Raw genomic sequence first — 20,936 nt, forward strand, 5'->3', positions numbered from 1 at the left:
TCTTTCTTAGTGGGAATAAAATATACATGTATGAAATGGGGGTGAGAACCAGTCAAGTAAAAAGAACTTCTATTCAATGGGTGCCATGGAATAAACCAAATAATTCAAAGACATGTGATGAAATGATCTATCAATTAGATGACAGGGATTTTAGGCAGGTACAAGTACTGTATAATTGTTACCTTGTGCATCTCAAATTACACTGTTAATTTTAACCCCTCCCAATGAAATCAGCCAATGAATCAACCATGCAGAGAGAAATACATGTACATGTACGGAGAGAAAAGTGGATCATTACAGGAACTATTCCATAAAACCTGGGAACGGAAAAAAATCAACCACCAAAACCTATGTGAAGCACATCTAATATCTGACTGAGATACCATTAACAGAAAGTTATCTTTGGGCAGAGAGAAAAACGCTGCCAGATTTGATTCACGCACAGGCTAAAGCCATAAAAACTGCGACAAAAGACCCCCCCAAATACATTTCTACATTGTGAACAATCAGAAAGTCTGGTAACATCAAATCAGGTTCCTTTCCCCCAACTCTAAACAAACTAGTTATCTGTACCCTGATCATGCTCCAACATGAATATATCAGTTTCAAAAATTGTACCTGTGCTGTCACAATGCCGTAAATGAAATCAATTTCTTAAAATCCACAGGGAAATTTGGCTATTATCTGAAAGGGAACAATGTGTAAAACAGTACCTTCTGAGTAAAAATATGTATACCTTGGCCTTTCTACTGTAAAATTTCAAACCTTTAACATCACAACCAATCATCAAATCTAAGAAGTTACACCCCTTTTTTCAAGCAACTCCCCGGATGTACACACACCCTCAACTCTGTCACTCAAGGTTTATTTTCTTTAACGAGCCACCCTAACTAAAACAAAGGAAGATCTCGTAAAGGAATTGATCATTTCCATGAAAACTGCACCCAGAACTTGTCAAAGTAAACGCCCTCCTCTTTTGTAGCAGTAATTTAATTTTTTTGTTTTCTTCATGATCGGAATGGTCAGACTCATTTATATCTGCATTTCAGTGACAGTCTTGAAATGTTGTACATGTACATGTAGGCAACTGGAGACAGGCAGTTTCAAACACTTACAATACACTTAAATGTACATGTACATTGAGGGCCAAAGTATGGTAGCTAATGTACATAAAAAGAATAAGTGTAAATAGTAGGACAGCATGGGGATTGTGAAAATTAATTTGCCCAGGTGAGATGAAAATATCCTAATTTTTGGTATATTACAAAGCCGTGGCTTTATACCATGTACGGTGTACATCGATTCTCATGCTGAAAAATGTCCCTGGGCTTATACTCTGTGCGACTTATACGGCAATATTTGAAAAATGAAGTCGGTCACTAAACACCACACCATGCTGTGCCTCAGTGCAGCCTGACCACGGTTGCCGCCACCAGAGCCGCCGGTCAACCACGTGTGAAAGCTACGCAGCCCCCTGGGCGTGGGGACAAGCATAGGTAGTCATGTTTTCATTGGTTACCGTTTCATTGGCTCTACTCATGTTTTGGAAATATAGGAAACCAGTCCAGAGGGACTGAACAGACCTGTAAATGTACTGTAAGTACCGTTCGCACCTCACAAATCATGTTGGGTGTGTGTTCATTTTGTCTTTTACGCTTGTGTAATCCATGTCGCTTATTATTTCACTCATCAAGGACACTAATCCAGTCTGCCAAAATTAGTAATTTCAAGAACTTGGGAAAGTTTAGCTTGAATAACAACACTCATTCGTGTGCCGCTCACACTTAAGATTGTGTACCCAAAAGTGGTGCAGATCCTAACACTGGGCACTTTTTGCCTCTAACATTTGTGTATTATTGGAGCAATATTTGACTTCCAATTTTACAAAAGGTGAAATTTAATCAAACTCCAAATATTCTGATTCACAAAAGTCAATTTCATAAATCATAACCCCTACAAACTTCCGTGTATGCCACGTAATACTCTATACGTACTAGTGCTTTATGTGCACTTTGTGCAGCACATGTAATGACTTCTGTAGTTGGCACCCAAGTGCGGCTAAAACGCCAACTTTAAATCTTAATTTGCAGATCTTTGCTCCTTCCCGTGTGGCCTATATTCCAAAATTTACAGTACTTCAACCTACTCCATGTACATACCAGTACTACATGCATGTACAGTGTACATGTAGTTACATACATGTATGACTTGCACATATGGTCACAGAACAAGTACAGTACATGTACTGAATTTGGTTGAAATTTATTCGCTATATACACGTAAAAATTATGTAAATCATCAAGGGCCTAGAAAAAACAACCACTTTTTAAATAACCCTGTGTGTATTTCTTTGGATCAAAGATAAATCCTTGATAAATTTTTCCCTGAGAAGTGAGGCCATAAAATACAGAATTTCCTTTTCACCCCCCCCATCCAATCTTTTATTGCCCAGTGCAAAACACTTGTAATAAAAAGGCACTGCTTAAAAAGATGCACAACAGAGGACAAGTGACAATGAAAATTGCTGTCTGACATTATACTCCAACATGCACATCACACATGCATTTTGTCAAACAATTTGCAATTGCAGACATCCATGAAGTGCAATAAGGCCACATGTAGGTAGCTTTTTTAATCGAGTGCATCTGAGGTCACAAACCTGGAGATGAATTTAACCTTTATGCTTAAAAGTGCATTAAATTATTCAACAGACTGATAATTTTTGGCCAGTTTTTTGTCAACAAAATTTAAATCAGAAAATTGGTACTTCTATGTATTTTTTAAATTAAAATAGAATTCAGAAAATGGAGTGAGCAATTTAAGCTTGGCTTGGTGTGGTACATGTACATGTACTTGAACTACATGTACATGTACATAATACACAGAGGAAAACATGGAAATTAGGCTAAATGTTCATATTAAAGCCCATAACCTTTCCCTGTGACCAAATGTGCCCTCTAGGGATTCTTGGTAAATGCTTCATGCTTCACTCTGTCAGATTTCTGCGTGTAAGTGCACTGACTATCAAACTGGCCTTGTATCCTGTTATTATACAACCTGTCAAAAGGGTTGCACAACATTTGTAAACATCCTCATTTCATACATTTTGTGACCCTCCCAGTTGACCTTTTCAAAAGTACTTTTATGAGGACAGGAGAGGTACCGGTAAAATTGTCCGCAAAAACTGCAATTCCAAATACAAGTAAATCAAGCACTGAATTGGATGGACAAGGGAGGCTGTTGTTCTATACATGTGAAGTTGTTGGGATTCAGCAGTCCTCGTGTTTTAACTGTTTCATGGTGCAATGAGAAAGAATTTAACACAGGTCTGTGCAAACAACAATCATTGTTCAAAGGAAAACACATGCTGAATTACATGTACCATGCTAAAAGCAAACCAACCTTAAAAAGAGGGCATCTTGTAATCTGTTTCCATCTGAAAATAAGAAAACAGAGGGAGTAACACAACAATGTGCAGATTATTTCCTGTTCAAGGGATGTTTAGTTTGATTCTCCTCACTCTAGATAATGTCCTTTCTCTAATGCTCACACTGAACCGAATCTACTGGTACACACAGGTATACATATACATGTACATGTAAATATAAAAAAATGTCCACACACTTCTGTTTGCAGATGTTGGATGACCCAACATCAAAAATTCCCCCAAAACGATAACTTTTGTATGACCATATATGGTTTGGACTGGCGCCTTTCTTTTGGGAAAGACTACCCCAACATCGTAAAGAGATAATCTGTGACAAGATAAATGCCACCCTCACTTACAGAATTGGATTAAGCATAAGCAGTGGCAGCAACATAATAAATTGTCCCCTGAATTTTCCTTTCTATTTTTTTTCTTTCTGTGATAAGATGCAGGCCTAGATGTCACACGGGCGATGGGGCACTTGATATTGCATGTGTGACAGTGCATGCAGCTGTCACTTCATTAAGAAGGGTGCTTGATTGGCCACAAAATGTACTGGTCCAACAGAAAGACAGCGTGAAATGAAACATAATACACTGTAAATGCACATCTTTGGATCAGCTTTTTTTTTCCCCCGGAAAGCAATACCTGGGCCAATGACAAAGATTGATGTGGTCAGGGCACAGAGATGGTATTGGATTGCTCATTAATACGTTGCTTCATCATGTTGTCCAACAGTGCATTTCTTACCAAATGACTGCTTTTCCAGATGTTGCAAACATGACTTTTTTATGGGGTGGAATAAGTTCTGAACATTTTCAACTAAGAGTATTTCTTCTGAGAATCTAGCAATTATATTAAATACTGTGACCATTACTATAAATACCAGGAATAAACCATTGAAAAAGATTTAACTGTACACTTGCTGCTTTATGTTATAAGTACTGTGCAGGATTTGATGAGCTTGTTTCCTCGTCTATCGGTACATGCATGTAAGTTGTTGCCAAAAGTACTTCAAAGGCAAACAAGATTTCAGAAGTTCCAAGTCACCAATAAACTTCATACAAATGCCTACATTTATTGAAAAGTCTGATTTGAGTCAAGTCCACTGAAATGAAAGGCTATCGGCATTTTGACTATGAACACAGAAAAAAATGAGAATTGTTTATAGCTACAAAATGCTTGGCCTGTGAGAGTCATTCTGGTACAGGTACAAAACAAAGAACATTAACTGTGGAGGATCTTGCTACATGTAGGCAGGTCATATATGTGACCTGGCACAACAAAATCAGCATAAAGTCGCATTCTGCTTTTTCCTGTTTTGAGGGTTCACAGTCAAATATTGAAGTGGGGGTCAGTTCTGGCTTCTTGTAATATTTTGAAAGATTAACCCTTCTATTTAATTCCAATTTTGTTAGCAGGATCAGATATTTAAAAATGTCATTTTCTCAGCAATTCCATGATAGCATTATTTGAGCCTGGTCAGAAATGTTGAAACAACATATGAAAATGTAAAAATGCCAGAATAATGCCACCTTGTCACCTCATACTTTTACCCTATGAACGTGTTCCATGTACATACCATATCTTGAAGGGTCTGTAATCAAACAAGAAGCAGTGAAAAGCACAGACTACAATTTCAAAATTCCTTGGAAGTAATGGTAGCTGAATTCAGAAGACATAAACAATCACACTGTATGAATGAGGCATGGATCATCTGCAAAAACTATTTCAAACCCCAAAGGTTACCAGTGAGTTTCAAAAGTCAGCACAAATATTATGATCATATGCTTCACAATTTAAAGACAATCCCCTCTGTGTGGCATGGGAAGGGACACTCCATGCCCACTGTTATGTGTGTAGTAGGCTGGTTGCCAGGCTAACTTCTCTATACAGTCTCTGGAGAATCTAGTTGCCTAGGGTACATGTTCACGTGCATGTACTCATTTGCACAAGAAAGTGCTCCCACGCAATTGGTTGTGACATTCAAAAGCAGTCTCCAAGTTGGGACTTTTCAGAGCAGGCAGGTGCTGATCTACATGTACGGGTGTAGGATCTTTTTATTTTCCTGGATTGATATGGTCTACATACAATTTCTATGACTTCACCTACATGTACTTTCTGGTAACAATTCACTCATCAATCAAGATTAACATTACTGGACCTTATATACCACAAAACAAGTATTCATGTTGAAACGTGACCAGACTAACTCAGCATGACAAATCAATTCATTTTAAATCTTGTAAGAAATAAAAAAGTTCCACAACTTGCTGAGTACTTGTTGACGAGACATGACAATACACTGTTATATTACATGCATATTGTCATGTCTCGTCAGTAAGTACTCAGCAAGTTGTGGAACTTTTTTATAACAGTGTACCGGTATATAAGTTCATATGGCACACATACATGTGTGGAGATGTAAGACATGCATGGGTTATGGGGTATCAGAAAAGATTTTCTAGAACATGACAATATCACATACATGTAGTATGACAGGGTTGTACAGGTTGGTACATGTACATGCTGGCATTCATCCTAGTACATGTAGTTGGCACTTCGGCTGCACGATGCCGTAATTTTGAAATTTTGACAGAGGGAAAAATGGCCACGAAAACAGTTTTCTCTTTTTGAAATTTTCAGTCAAACTTCATCCGTACAGTACAAAGATGTACTCGGTCTGTGTGAGCACATTGCTCATTCTTACAGCTGTTACTTCTCTTGTTCATCCATGTACATACATGTAGAGTATTATACTTCAATGTCTAGAGAGAAAATACTACTACCTATACATGTGCAGTTATGTTCTGTAATGTCATCTTGCTTTGGATTTTTCACCATGGCATATGTACATGTGCATGTATATGTAAATGTACCGGTACACTGTTCATGTCACACCCCTTAATTTGGAGTTAAACTAAACTCAGTTTCACAAACCTTGGTGTAACATTGGGCCATGTGTATAAGCTTCATGTAATAAACATGTACATGTAGAGCAGCTGCATAATATGTAGCCTATGAATGTACGCACAAAAAATACTCTAAATCGTCATGAGAAGTGATTGTAAGGTACAATGTTTTAAACACTTCAAACACCTTTGAAGAAGATGATCTGAGCTTTTATAGCATTTCTTCATCATAACCAGGATGCAAACCTCAGTGTTCATTGAAAGTATACATCACTGTTTTCAAATCAAAGCTGTGAGTTTCTACACTGCAGTTTGAGTAACAATGAGCTTTATGGTGAACCCCAAGTACATGTAGATGTTCTGGTACACAATGAGAAAGCAGTAAAACTGTCCAGCTTGTTTGCTACATACCAGTGAATGGACAAACAAAATACATCCACATGGCATAATTTGTTGCCATTTACATACTGCACTCTTACCGGTAGCAAAATGTGCTTGTGGTTACTTCATGACTGACACATGAACCAATACAAGTAAAGTTTCATGAAATCTGTTACAGAATTAGAAACTGCGTTCCTGAAACCTGCACAATCAAAATTGAAATCACAACCAGTAGGCTATACAATAAGAACAGGGGCACCATACACGGTGCACTGGACTAGAGAGCCTACACTTGTACACATTCCTGTGACTTCCAACGAATATGGCAGTGTGTATGAGTGAGAGATCATATCAATATCCCTTGAGGCTGGCAAAAGAGAAGGGGGAAAGGTCAATAGTAGGCTTTGTCCCTTTGGTTGAAACTAGGCTATGGAAATCAAATTCCAATCTTTCACTTTCACTTCATGTACTGGAAGTACAAGAACAGTAATTCAATGGACCTGTGACCCCTTCCCCTGAAAAAAGGAGAAAACAATAAACTACATGTACTAGAAATTGTGGAGATGAAAATATTTGGGTCATTGGTAAATCATGAATAAGAGCTGTGGTTATGGAAAAATAATGAAACCACACTTACAGGAAAAACCTAAGTGCACACATGTACATGTACTGTACATGTACATGTATTGTGGAGACTGCAGCATTTCTATTGACAATAAATTCGGACTCCAAAAACATTTTTTCACAGGCAACAGACACAAATCAAGAAACCACCATTGAATTAAAAAAAATCATGCATGTAAACCAAAAATAAAAATAGTAATAAAAACGGCATGGATAGTGACACTAAATACTCATTATCTTTGCAGTAAATACATGTAATGTACATGTATTTCAATATGAAAATGTTTAAGTCTTAAAAGTACATGTACCTGTAGAATTCTTAACACACTGATGACTGACAGATGTCTGTGATGCCAAACAAGTATAAAGCGTACTTCTCAGAAGTGTTTTACAAGCATTGTGCACCTTTTGGTCCATCTCAACCAGTACATACACTGGTAAATTAATTTACCAATGGGCAGTTTTTCATCAGCTTTACACGTACAAAACACTATTAGTATATAAAGGACGCAAACTACATGTACTGATAGGGTTATCTTCACTGGTACATGCACATGTATGTACATGTACATGTATTTATTTGAGAGTGGACATAAGGTCCTACTCAGCCTCAGACATATCTCACGATATATGTCAAATGTTGTAAGCTATTGGCGTGGAATGGAGGAGATTTATACCGTCTATAGTAGTACGCCATTACGAAAAAGATGACTGTATATGGATAAGACCATTCAGACTTTGTTGATCTCGGCAAGAAATGGGACAAGATGTTGTTAGGCAAGGAACAATCTGCTGAATCAGCCCATTCAGACGGATTAAAGTTTATATGAAACAACTCTTTGCGGCTAGGAGGATATTTTTAGAAGGAAAAAATGGGAGGCCATTCATCACCACTACGAGGGTATTTTTAGAAGGAAAATAGAGGAGCTTATATATGTATATGTACAGAACTAAACTCAAGAGCATGGTTGGTGTGCACATCCTAAGGCCACTCCTGTGCAATATCACTTAACACTCTGCGCCTTAGACAGATGACCAAATGTTGCATTGAAAACACATTTGTGGAAAGTTGCCGTGTAAGACTCTCAAAAGAACAGCAGTGTTACCGACTTTCTCCTCTCAAGTGTGAATTCTAGAGATATTCCTATTAATTAATGTTATCTAGGAGGGCTGCTTTGAGTGGTATTTACCGGTACATAGTACATAGTATATATGTACAATGTATATGTACTGTACATTGTACATGTACAATGTACATGTACTGTACATTCAGTATCTGTCAAAGCACTGACCACCAGGTTAAATATTTTTCAGTGTCACATTTGACCTGAACAGGAATGTGGGGGGGGGCAGTGTCTGAAGTTTCTCAGGGAATTTCAACTTGTAAAAGAAACAAATCGGAAAAAGCACATCCAAGGTTGGGAAATTATTTCAAATCATGAACATCTAGGCCTACATACATGTATTATCAGCGCCAGTGCCAGCATCTAATCATTTGAAATTAAAGACAACATAAAGAAAACCAAAAGTAACGAGTGACTATGAAATTAGAATAGAATATGGAAATATTGTTAATGCAAGAACAAAATATACTAAAGATTCTTCCCAATCCCCCCAAATATACAACCTACATGTACCAATATACCTACAAAAATACATGTAATAACTGACATCAAATATGCCACCAAAGAGCAAAAGCAACAAACATATTTCAAAATAAACTTACCTGAAGAAGAATACTGGCTAGCATGTTTACATCTAAATAAATTCTCTGAGCCCCCCCCCAAAAAAAATAAAAATAAACTGAAACAATACTGGAGGACTGAAAGAAAAGGCAACAGGTTAACTTGACTATGCTAAGCCTTAGGTTCCTGACTTAAAGCTCCTCCCAAATCATGTGACAATAATAATCCACAAAAAGTTAGTCTTGATTTATATCAAGGAGCAAACTCTAAAAATATTTACGATGCCCGACATTAAACAAACTTAATAACCAGAACTTTGTCTCATCAAGTGGTACTAAAAAAAAAAAATGCATAAAATACACATTTTGATGTCAGACTTACGTGAACGCATCACTTTCCTTTACACTTGTAAAAATTCACAATGAAGCTACTGGTATCACAGGGCCTCCATATCCACAAATGCAACAGCTATGGCCTGCAAAGGCTAACTCTGCTCAAGAGTTAACACGTACATGTACGTACAAGTACGGTAAAATGTAAAACAGAAGAACTGTGTGGAAGCATTTCACCGTACACTGAACATGTTTATTAACAAATCCTTGCATACATATACATGTATATTAGGAGATTCTTATATTGCTGCATCACCATTTGAACAGTTTCTGTATCAGAAGTAAGTGTTATAAAGACACAAAGCTACGGATTGTTAAAACTCCAGCAAAAATTCTTCTCCAAAATAAACTCAACTCACCTAAATTTAGCCCTAACTACTGGGATGTTGGTTCAGCCACATTCAGCTGCACCCCAAATGAATACTGTGCACCAAAAGAATCACGATCCTAATCATATCGTATCCGGAAGCTACAACAAAAGTCAACATCATCAAATCAATTGATGGCTACAAAGGGCACGCACCATGCATCTCTAATCTCCAGTGAGCACCTCCTATTGAACTCATCAAAAAAAACAAAAAAACAACACACGCACAGACATACAACAGGACAACTTGGTGAACAGCCACGCTGTACTATTAAACAAACTTAAACCATATGGAAGCCTAAATAACACAGGAAAAAAAACACATTGAATGTAAAATATTGGGTAGGTTTTTTTTAACAATATACTGACCTTGTAATACTAGCCCACAAAATGCACTGTTACCTCCCCCGCTTTTCCTACATCATCGTTCCAGGAGGGTACCGACTAAACTACACCGCTCAACACAGCTCTTCACACAAAGAGCTTTATGCTTGACACACAGTGCAGTATACTGCATGCAGTTTGGAAGACCCTACATACCCTTTGTACTGGCCATCCATACTGGGCTCACAGTCTCCGTCCCACTCTCACATGCACGTACACATTATATACAGTACATGTACAGTGTACATGTATACACAAAAGGTGCACAGCACACAGAGGATGGATAGACCAGGAGATGAAGAGAACAGGGGCAGGCCTACGTGCAGACAATCCCCTGGAACAAGAGCAGCATGCTGAAGGCAGGTGCACACTTGGCCACCCCAGCCAGAATGACACCGGATGGGAGAAAAAAATGTACAGTCAGACCATGGCTAATCATCAGGGGCCCCAAGCTACCTACTCCACATGAAGTGTTCACGTACTCTCATGATAACACTGGCCAATCAGTAGCACAAAACCAAAGGGGCAAAAAAAAAAAAAAAAGAGAGAGAGAGAGAGAGAAAAAGCATCCCAGTCTTTTGTTGGCACAGTGCCAGCAGCACATGTACATAAGAGCTGGTCAATTTAATACTGGTAAAATTCCATATGGGTAAACACATACGATTACAAGTGTATGAGTATCATGAGCATGTACATGTAGGTTAAGAGTAGCTTGAGTAAACTGGCAGCACATCCAAGGAAAAGTACTTTGTACAAAAGATACAAAATACAATAAGGACAAAATGTAGAGAGAAGAGGGAAAGAACAATTCTGAATTTCATGGTGGAAATGCTCTGGGATAAACTATGATTATTAATAATATCATGATAATTTGTTACAGAGAATAGGTGCTCTTGGCTCACAGAACGATGGAACTACTGATAAATGTATTACATGTAACTACATGGAAAAAAAGCAGCTGTAAGGGTAATTTATTGCAAGCAAGAGCAGAATTCTTTGCTTTCTCTGTAAGTTACAATGTACATGTATGTATGTGCCAAGTGTAACAAACTTATCAGCTTCATGTACATGTAGCTTACATTTCGTGAGCACCAGCAAGCTGACAATAATGGTCAAAGTCATTATCACTTTTTGCCCTCAATTTACAATGTCACAGTGGAGCAATTCTAGTTCCCTGATATTTTTAACAGTGACTTTTCTTACCATGCCTTCAGTTTAATATCTAAAATGTGTCGGTACGTGTACAGTACATGTACATGTATCATTTTCAACCCCCAAATTACGTGCATAACTGTTATGAAAGTTTTGAAATCATATTTAATGTATTCATACACTTATACTCAAAGCCACACCTGTGCCTCTAAACAAATGTAAAAACCCTACTCTTTTTAATGCAACATCACACCACACTTTCTTTGTAGAATAACTTATACAAAGAAATCTTACCATAAAACAAAGTTTTGAAAACAAACAACAATTAGTTACAAGATTTGTAACTAATCCATTCTGGACCTAAATGACTACAAGTACTTTTAAAAGGTGCACAGGTAACTACATGTACATGTATAGAACACTGTTTACATGTACATATTATGTTTTTCACAAACTGGAGTTTAATATTTTCTCCCTGCCCCATGTGTATTATACATTGTACATGTAACACTGCAAACTCAGTGTTTGCCCCAAAAGGCTTGTGAAAAAAAACCGCAAGCATACTTGGGTGGGACTCGAACCCGCGACTTCCTGCTTACTAGTGCAGATGTCTTAACCCTGTGCCACCAAGTTTGCAGTGTTGGCTGGCTGGTTTGAATCAGATGTAACAGCAGGTACTAAGAACAACTATTTCCAAGGATGGATTTGCGCCAAGGAGATGTTAATTCAAGTCCTACCTGAGTACGCTTGTGGTTTTTTCACTAGCCTTTGGGGGGGGGAACACTGGGAATACAGTGTTATAATACGAGTTAGGCAGGGCAACAAATCCAAAATTAACATCTCCCCAGTGCAGAGCCATCTTTGGAAACTGGAGTTTCAAGTTTCATCACATAATACTCTTTCTTTAATGTGAATTTACTACGAGTAAGTGGGCCTTCTGGAGTTGACAAGCTTTTTTCCTCTCTCAAAATGCTCTCTTTCTTTCTTCATATTTCAAAATACAATGGGAGCATTCCAGATTAGTGCAAGGATAAAAAAGAAACTGCATGTGTCATGCTTTGGACATATTAAAGTCTCAATTTCATTTCCACAAAGGCTGGTGGCCACTGTTGCATGTACATTATTTGAACCATTTCATGGTGGGGACTTGTCTATAGTTATAAATGTTGCACTCGTATCATACACTTCTACATGTACTGCTACATGTACATGTAGGTGATGCAACAAAGTGCAGCTCACTGCAATTTCAGGGTACTTCAGTGAGGACAATGAGAATGCTGTACAATACAGTCATGCATGTGGCCATGCACTTGCACACACAGCTTGTTTTTTGGCAATTTGAAATGATGAATGAAACTACCAGTATGGTCATGATGGTATTTCGAACTTTTCACATGGCTCTTTGTGTACAAAAACTACTGTGTTCTACCACAGTCCTCAACCCTCCAATTTCCATATGATTTTACGTATATTGTACATTTTAAAGGGATAGGGTTAAAATGGTCAAAACACAAAAATACGACCCCTAAAGAAACAGCACAACAGAGACCAAACACCAAAGTTGAAAAAAAGAAAATTCACTCAAAAAATATACAATAAAAAGTAAAAATAGAACTGTGTAAAAGTCACAGAAATTACCAAAAACATCACATTAATCAAAATTATTTTATGAATGGAACAGTTTCTTCAGAACTTTTTCAATTACTCAGTGTTTGAAATGCATGTACTGTCTTGCACAATATCACAATATTGACTTATTGTTGCACCGTACTATTTTGAAATTTCAAAATATTGGTGCTTTCAAATGCATTTCCTTGTCATTTACTCTGAATCATTCCATTCCAAATGTTAAAAGGGTCCCACTTTTAATAATGCCTAAAGGGGACAATGGAGGCTTCAGTTTTCCTGTTACTAAACATTTGGAAAATAAATTAATGAATATGTTCACATGGAAACCTCTAAAAGTGCTGAAACAAACATTTACAATTGCATGTGTACTGTACGAGTACAATTTGCACTCACACAGTACATGTTCACTGTATTTTCCAAAATTGTCACTGGCTAACATCTCTGTGGGACTGATGTGTTCTATAGTTAGGACAAGAAAACAGTGCACTGGTCAAGTGATGAACATACATGTAGCTCATAATTGTAAATGAAGTCAGGCTCACGTACAGGTGCAGCTAATCCAGTATGTGTACACCTGTCTCATACATGTATATGTTGGACTGGTCCTGTACATTGGATGCTGTATGAGACACTGGAATGCATGACTTTGGTCAAGTTTGCTTATTGGACAAGAATTCAGAACTACATGTATTATCCACCCTTTGCTGATACATATACCAGTGTTGTAGGACTCGAGTCCAGGACTCAGACTAGAGTTGGCCTCCAGTAACTTTTTCCAAGATTCAGACTCGACTCAGTCACATTGGAAAATGGCTCAGAGTTGGCCTTAGACTCGACCATGATGACTCCGACTTGAACTTGGTGACTGGTAATTCGAGTCACATATTTTCCTTTAAAAACCCCACAAATTTATGAGAAGACCGTAGCATTCCTTCTTAATGTACATGTAACTTGATGCTAGGCCACGAAAAATTGCATGTACATGTACATGTACATGTACATGTAGTTTCCGCAGCCACGTACATGTATCCCAGGCCCTATAGTTTTATGCCGAAAGTGTCCACTACCATGGAATGTTGTCCCAAACGCCTCTGTATGCGCGCTGTAAAGCAAAAAGCTACATGTACACGTAATACAACATGGACACTATCTAATATCATCACGTACATGTACATGTACATACATTCATGTGCCCACATCAGCCAAACATTATGTTTTCAAGATGTATTTTTGCGTTGGGGAGATGTTAATTATATATAACGGGTTTGCCCTTACCCAACGTATATTAATAAGCACTGTATGCTCAGTGCTTGTCCGAGAGCTTGCGAAAAAACCTCACAAGCTTACTCTTACGTTGGGTAAGGGCAAACCCGTTATATATAAATAACATCAACCCCAATGCAAAAATATATCTTGAAAATAGTTCGCGGTACCCGCTGCTTCATTTGACTCGGACCGGCCAGCCGACCCCGGCAAGCTCGGTGGTCGAGTGGTTAAGACATCTGCACTAGTAAGCAGGAGGTCGTGGGTTCGAGTCCCACCCGAGTAAGCTTGTGAGGTTTTTTCGCAAGCTCTCGGACAAGCACTGAGCATACAGTGCTTATTAATATACGTTGGGTAAGGGCAAACCCGTTATATATAAAACCACATTATGCACGGTAAAATAACCAGATTGGTGAATAACCTAAAACAGGTGACTTATGACTCAAACTTGGACTCAAGGCTTGTGACTCGGGACTCGGACCATGACTCGACATTGGTGACTTGAATACAACAATGGTTGATACCAGTACTACAAGTACAACCCTTCATGCTGGTTGTAAAGAGTTTATCTAATGAGCTCACAGACTTTGACTCAAAATTTCCTGTCAGAAAGGGGATTTTCTGCATCCTGTAAAACACATCACTTTTCCTTTTGCGTTTCTACCAAGAGTACATTTTCCACCCAGTATGTCACAGAGCATTACTGTCTAGTGGTACATGTACATGTACCACTACTTGGCTACCATGTGAAAGGATTTGTCTAATTTTATTTAACCCTTAAAATGGCTGAAAATAGTAACTGTCCTTACAACATATGGACAAAATGTAATATGATGAAAAAATTGAATACAATTAGTGCAGTTACTGTGACACTGCCCATGCTAATTAGCATGCCACATGCATCTGGTCTTTACATCCCCATATGAGAATTGCCATGCACGTCGCCACGGCACTGCATCTCTCATCACTCGGCACTTTCTCATTAATATCGAAGATGGGCTCCCTGGCTATGTCCAGTCATGCTCTGGTAATCTCCAATTACTGCTCTCTCTCCCGGAAGGAAGGAGTAAGAAAAATACATGTATATTGGTGTGGTCCTCTCTCTGTCTCCACAAACCGAGCCTGCCGCCAGAGCAACCAAGGATGAAGACAGGCTGCGCACCAGCAGAGCAGCAACCAGAAATTACAAAGAGCAGCTTTCTCAATAACTACATCTTCCCCTTTATTTTTTACAAAAACAGAATGAGGAGGCTATCGATCTTCAATTCATTATCTTAATACCATTTGCTGCAGTCTTATAATGACAATATCATCTGTATATACTGTAACTGACAGTACTGGACAAAATATCAAATTAAAATAAAAAATGGAAAAACTGGTACATGCACATTTAGGACAGCAACAGCTAGCAACTATATTAATTTCATAAATATTTCTATTTAACAATCTATCATACAGGCAAAAACAGGAAGTCTGTCCTTTTCTAATTAAAATCTTGCTGAATTAATTTGTATTTTTCTTTTGAATGAAAACAGCTGCACACTTTACTTGGACAACAATCAGATGGTTGTCCTGGTGCAAGACAGACATTTTTCAAAGTAAGATGTACACGTACATGTACATGTAGGCTTGCAAGTAATTTTTTTGTAGAAATTTCCCAAATCTTTCCTGTCATTTTACTAAAACCAACTGTACATTGTATGTGCATACAGGAAAATAAATTTATATATTATCTTCACATCATGAAATAATCTGTTAAGATTACATCGACTGCTCTCAAATTTCACATGTAACCTCTACTGTACATGTACATGTATATCAGTCATGTACATGTACAACAGATTTTGTACTTGACATTAAAGCCCTAGCGGTAAGAACAAGCACATAATTTCATCATTGATGGGATGGAAAAATACACATTGCATACATGTACATATATCATGATAACATTTGTGTAAATTCATCATACCATGCAAACTGATAATCTTTGTTCTGTTGATGGTCATGCTACACATGTAAGTGTACCATATGGTGCTTGTGCATAATGTAAAATTCATATCAACAGAGGGCAGTATTACATGTACCATCATTGTCATAGCACAAAGCTCAATGGTACTCAACAAACCTCCACAGTACCTTGCGGGCCTCAGGATTGGCGATTTTGCCTTCAGTGGCAATTTGTTCAGGGAACTAAAGCCAAAGCAACAGCTACCCAACCAAGGCTCTTTTTAAAGATGGAAGCCAATCAGTGTTCCTTTTATTTGGAATCATGGTTCCAGCTTGCAAACTTTAAATACCGGTAATAGCCAAACTATTACTTGTTAAATTCACATTTTTGCAGCCATTTTCCATTCATGCATTATGAAAAACTGTTTTTTTTCTCTAATCAAATTTTCAGAACAGATGTCAAAGTTTGGTTCCATTGGCTACAAGGGCAACTAATAACTGCTGGAAGCCTTGACATGTTCTGTTTTGTAACATACATGTATGAAGCATAAATCCCGACATATGATTAGTGGGGATTATTGATCACGTCACTGAATCTTTCATTCTTTTTGATCCGTCGAACAGAATTTCATTACTTGACCTGTTCCCAACCCCATTTCATATACCGGTACGTGTATCGCATTTCTAGTAAGACAGAGGAAGAAAATGTATGTATGGAAAGAAACCAGTCTAACATTACACGGCACATGTACTGCTACTGGGTAGCACTTCAGACTCAAATCTCTTTCACATGCGTGCGTCCTGCATGTACTTGCTCTCCTAACAAAAGAGGATTTATGCAGGTACTGTAGAAAACAAATAATGAATGTTCCACATTTGTACAATGGTAAAGATAATTACATGTACCGCTACATTATAATTTCATGACAGATGAAATGATCCATTTCTACTCAGCCTTGCCTGATGGAATTGAACATTTCATGTCACCTCGTGAAACTGTTGTTATCATTGCACTCATAAACATTCATTGCTTGTGTACATGTAATGATCAATGTTCAAGTGTACTGGTACTCTAGTTTTGTTTTCACTCAGTGTGAAAAACATGGTACATGTACCATCTTTTTCAGTTGTGTTATTTTGCAGGGTTGACTTCACCACAAATTCTTCTTCTTCCCCTCAATATGTGACCAGCTCCAGGGTAGTCCGGCGGTCTAATAAAACAATATTCTGAAATAAGCAGCGAAATAGTTGATCATGATACGTGCCCTCTAGCTGCTGCTGGCTTTTGAACCAAATAAAATAGAACCTTTTGCGACCAAAACAACTGGTAGTTTGGTCCCTGGCACCAGCCAAGCAGAAGTAATGCTGAAGTCAATGAATGCAGCGGCAGTAAATCGTCTGAAACTTCTATTCCACAACGCCCATGCAATCGCCCTTACCTGTCGCTAAGTCATGAATATGCATCCCAAATTTACCAAAACTAGAGCTACTAGGATTAAGGAATGGGTCCTCAAGGTCTGAACATCAGTTAGTTTGAAAAAGTGGACTTTGTTTTTCTTATTTTTGGAACAGAGTGCTAATGGTAATGAACACCACCCCATGCAAGTGGTGTTCATTACCTTTAGCACCCTGTTCCTTTTATAAGGAAACAATGTCCACTTTCTCAAACTAGCTGACATTTTGACCTTAAGGAACCACTACTCAATCCTGATAGGCCTACATGTAGTTTAGGTAAATTTTGACAATATTTAAGCAAGAAAACCATAAATTTCTAACCCAAGTTTGGCAAAAGACAATCGCTCAGTTGAATCATGCCATTTTGTTTCTTGTCGGTTAACTCAACTCAGGTGTTTTGGATTCATCAAAACAAATCTCTATCCAGGTCAAGGAACCAGACTACATTCACTAATTTGTCGTCATTCACAGTGGGCTACTGGCCCCAGAAGTGACTGCTTCAATGTAAAAATTCCATATCATGTTGCTAGATAGATGCATACCTAGATATTCATAATGTTTCACTGATTTCAGAATGTAGCCTCCCAGAGAATATGGATATTCTATTACATTTTTCTTCTTTGTGAAATAAAGAACATTGCATTTATCTGTTTTGAAGTGCATCTGCCACCACTGCTCCCATTTCTCCAGGGTCCTAAGATCTTGTAGAATAGCCTCACAATCTGCACTTTTTTCAATTGGCAATAGATGACACAAATGTCAGCAAATAGGCTAATGTTTGAAGAAAGACCTCGCATAATATCATTAATCATGTTAATGTATGTAAATCAAAAACAGAAGGGGGACCTAGGACTGTGCCTTGAGGCACCCTCGATATGACAGTGACTGGCTATGAACTAACACCTTGTCAGCCTGTTCACGCTGGGTGAGAAGAGTACAGATCTATTTAGGCCCACATGTACATGTATGCAGTGGTTCATTAACCCTAACCCCCATGCCCTTTTACTAGGAACCACCCTGAATCCTCTGAAATCCTCCAATTTTCAACATAAAAAATTGTATTCAGCCCAAATCCTCCAAAATTTCTTGAAAATATCATTTGGAGATGTGCCTACATGTAACTAACTGAATCCTTCAAAATCCTCCGGCAACTCCTGTCTTTAGGTTGAGGCAGCACAAACGGCACTCTTGAGCTGTGCAGTTGATTCAAAACAAATATCGGGCTGAGTTTGTGCTTGACTAAGCACAAACAACAATGTCTAATCCATGACCTTCATGCATGTCATCCTTCAAAATCTGCCATGCACTTTTGCCATACACTCTGAAACTTTGCAGAAAAGGATTTGGGAGGGGTAGGGTTAAAGAACAACCCCAACGGTGGAAGAAAATAAGAAATCTGGCTGTAGTTTATTTACTTGGATCCTATTATAGACATCTATGCACCCGGATTCAGCACTATTTTTTGGTTAAAAAACTCACTTTTGAAACCTGTTTCTGCCGAGCACCATGGCTAACTTTCATCAAAGGAGTGTGTCGTCATCGCTTCATTTACATCTCATGAATATGGCTTTTCTAGGCTTTGGTCAACGTAGGACTTTGGAGACAGTTCTCTGACTGGTGTATGTACATGTAAGCACTGAACCAGCGCGGTCACATCAATGCACATATAGTAAAACGTGTGTTGTTACAGTTACACTGACCCAAGTCCATCCAAGGCGCAAAGTCTTATCGCTTTGAACCCATCGTGCCACCGAAGCACCAACGGAATCCCGATTGTGCTGACAAGGGGGCACCGCTGGTGAACAAGGTGGTGAAGGAGACCAAGATCGTTTGATAAACACAGCTTGGTAGGCGTAAGTTCAGAGTGAATATGGTGAAGGAGTGAATGTTTTCTATGTTGTTAAGGTTATTTTATTCCAAAAAATGTCCGGCTAGGCCCTGCAGCTCAGGCGTGCAGGCATTTATACCAAAACATACGCACGAAACCAGGTCCTGTGAGGCCATGACATTTTTCATTTCCACAGTGGTGCACAATTAAAACAGCATTTCTGCGCTGAGCCACCAACTCGGACAGTTTTTAAAAAAACGGCAGAATTGGTTCATATATCATGTATATTTATCACACTACTATTAGGCCTATTTGTTCAAAAGTCACAGTGCCACTTTTCATATATAACTTACTACTTCGATATCACGTGAGTATATTCATTTAATAATAGCTCCATGTCCATGATGTCCATGGTAATTTTTTGTAATTAAACTGTAGGGCCTTTTCACCACCGTTGGGGTTGCTATAATGCCATGCTGAAACTATTTCAACAATCTTTTGTGAGGGAAGTATCAAATGCCTTGGCCCTTATGTCCCGATTCTTGTTGAAAAGTAAAAAAAGAATACCTGAAATAACTGAACTGTGAGACTTACCGACATTTGAACGATAAAAACCTTCAATCGAGTCACAGCCGACTCACTTCGTAATCAGTCTTCAGAGCGCGTGCCAAATAATTTGTGGCAACTAAGTCTGAAATCCAATTGAGAAATCATTCATTTTCTCAGGCTTTTCAACTGGGTACCAGACTATTACCAAAGATCTGTAGCCTGTCTCTAATTTGAGCTACAGGTGGCGTGCTTCATATTTTAAGGTCTACACATTGTGAACGTGGGTGGTCAACAGTTTGTAGAAAGGATCGTATAGCGCCGAAGGCGTTTCCGGGGCACAAAATGAGGACATTTAGATTGTAATAACCCGGACGGTGATTTAAAAAGTGAATATTTAGTACTGCTCACTTAGCATGCTTAGATTTTTTGGCAAGGTTTGACTTGGATGCCTGATATGCATTGGTACATATTGACAGGTGTACCGAAACCCTCCTTCAATGTACTCAGTCTCTGCCTGTCATTTCACATTTCCCTTTACAGGACATTTATGCCATTTGACTGATAGCACAACTTGGTGCAGATTGCATCTTTATAGGAGGGTTTTACACACCGAGTTTGGATCGTAGTAAAAGACATAAAGGTCATGTTTTCAGTGGGCCTAAAACATTGAACTCATCGTCAATGATGACGATTCTCATGCAAATAATGTGATTGGAAGATGAATCAACTGCTGTTTGAAATTTTATTTTTAAAGTTACAGCCCACCATTTGTGCATTACTGTGTTCGTATAAGGCAACAAAACAGCACAAAATCTAAAGAAGGGTGCTTTACAACTCGACCTCATCAATTTTAAGATCATTGAATGCTATATCTTCCAAGGAAAACAGTACTGGTATCCAAGACTTGTAGGATCTTAAATTTAAGATCCTACATGTCTTAG

The 20,936-nt window shown here is 38.3% G+C and overlaps 1 protein-coding gene across 8 annotated transcripts in view; it reads right to left on the reverse strand.

Moving 5' to 3' along the window:
• Positions 1–20,158, reverse strand: part of mrps11 (mitochondrial ribosomal protein S11) — a 51,548-nt gene extending 31,390 nt beyond the window's left edge. The window contains exons 1-2 of one of the 8 annotated variants that reach the window (XM_022231201.2): positions 20,041–20,158; positions 3,403–3,436 (exon numbers count right to left, since the gene is read on the reverse strand). Coding sequence is in view for 2 of the 8 variants with exons in the window: in XM_087136677.1 (XP_086992803.1) it covers positions 3,403–3,436; positions 10,493–10,611 (153 nt within the window). In the remaining 6 variants the exon portion in view is untranslated. The other 7 variants (XM_087136677.1, XM_022231203.2, XM_022231202.2 and 4 more) reach the window with 7 other exon arrangements.
• Between the last annotated feature and the right edge of the window lie 778 nt (positions 20,159–20,936).

The sequence above is a fragment of the Acanthaster planci genome, linkage group LG05 (genome assembly GCF_054643075.1).
Source record: "Acanthaster planci isolate LZ-2023a linkage group LG05, COTS_SCS, whole genome shotgun sequence".
In the NCBI taxonomy this organism is placed as follows: domain Eukaryota; kingdom Metazoa; phylum Echinodermata; class Asteroidea; order Valvatida; family Acanthasteridae; genus Acanthaster; species Acanthaster planci.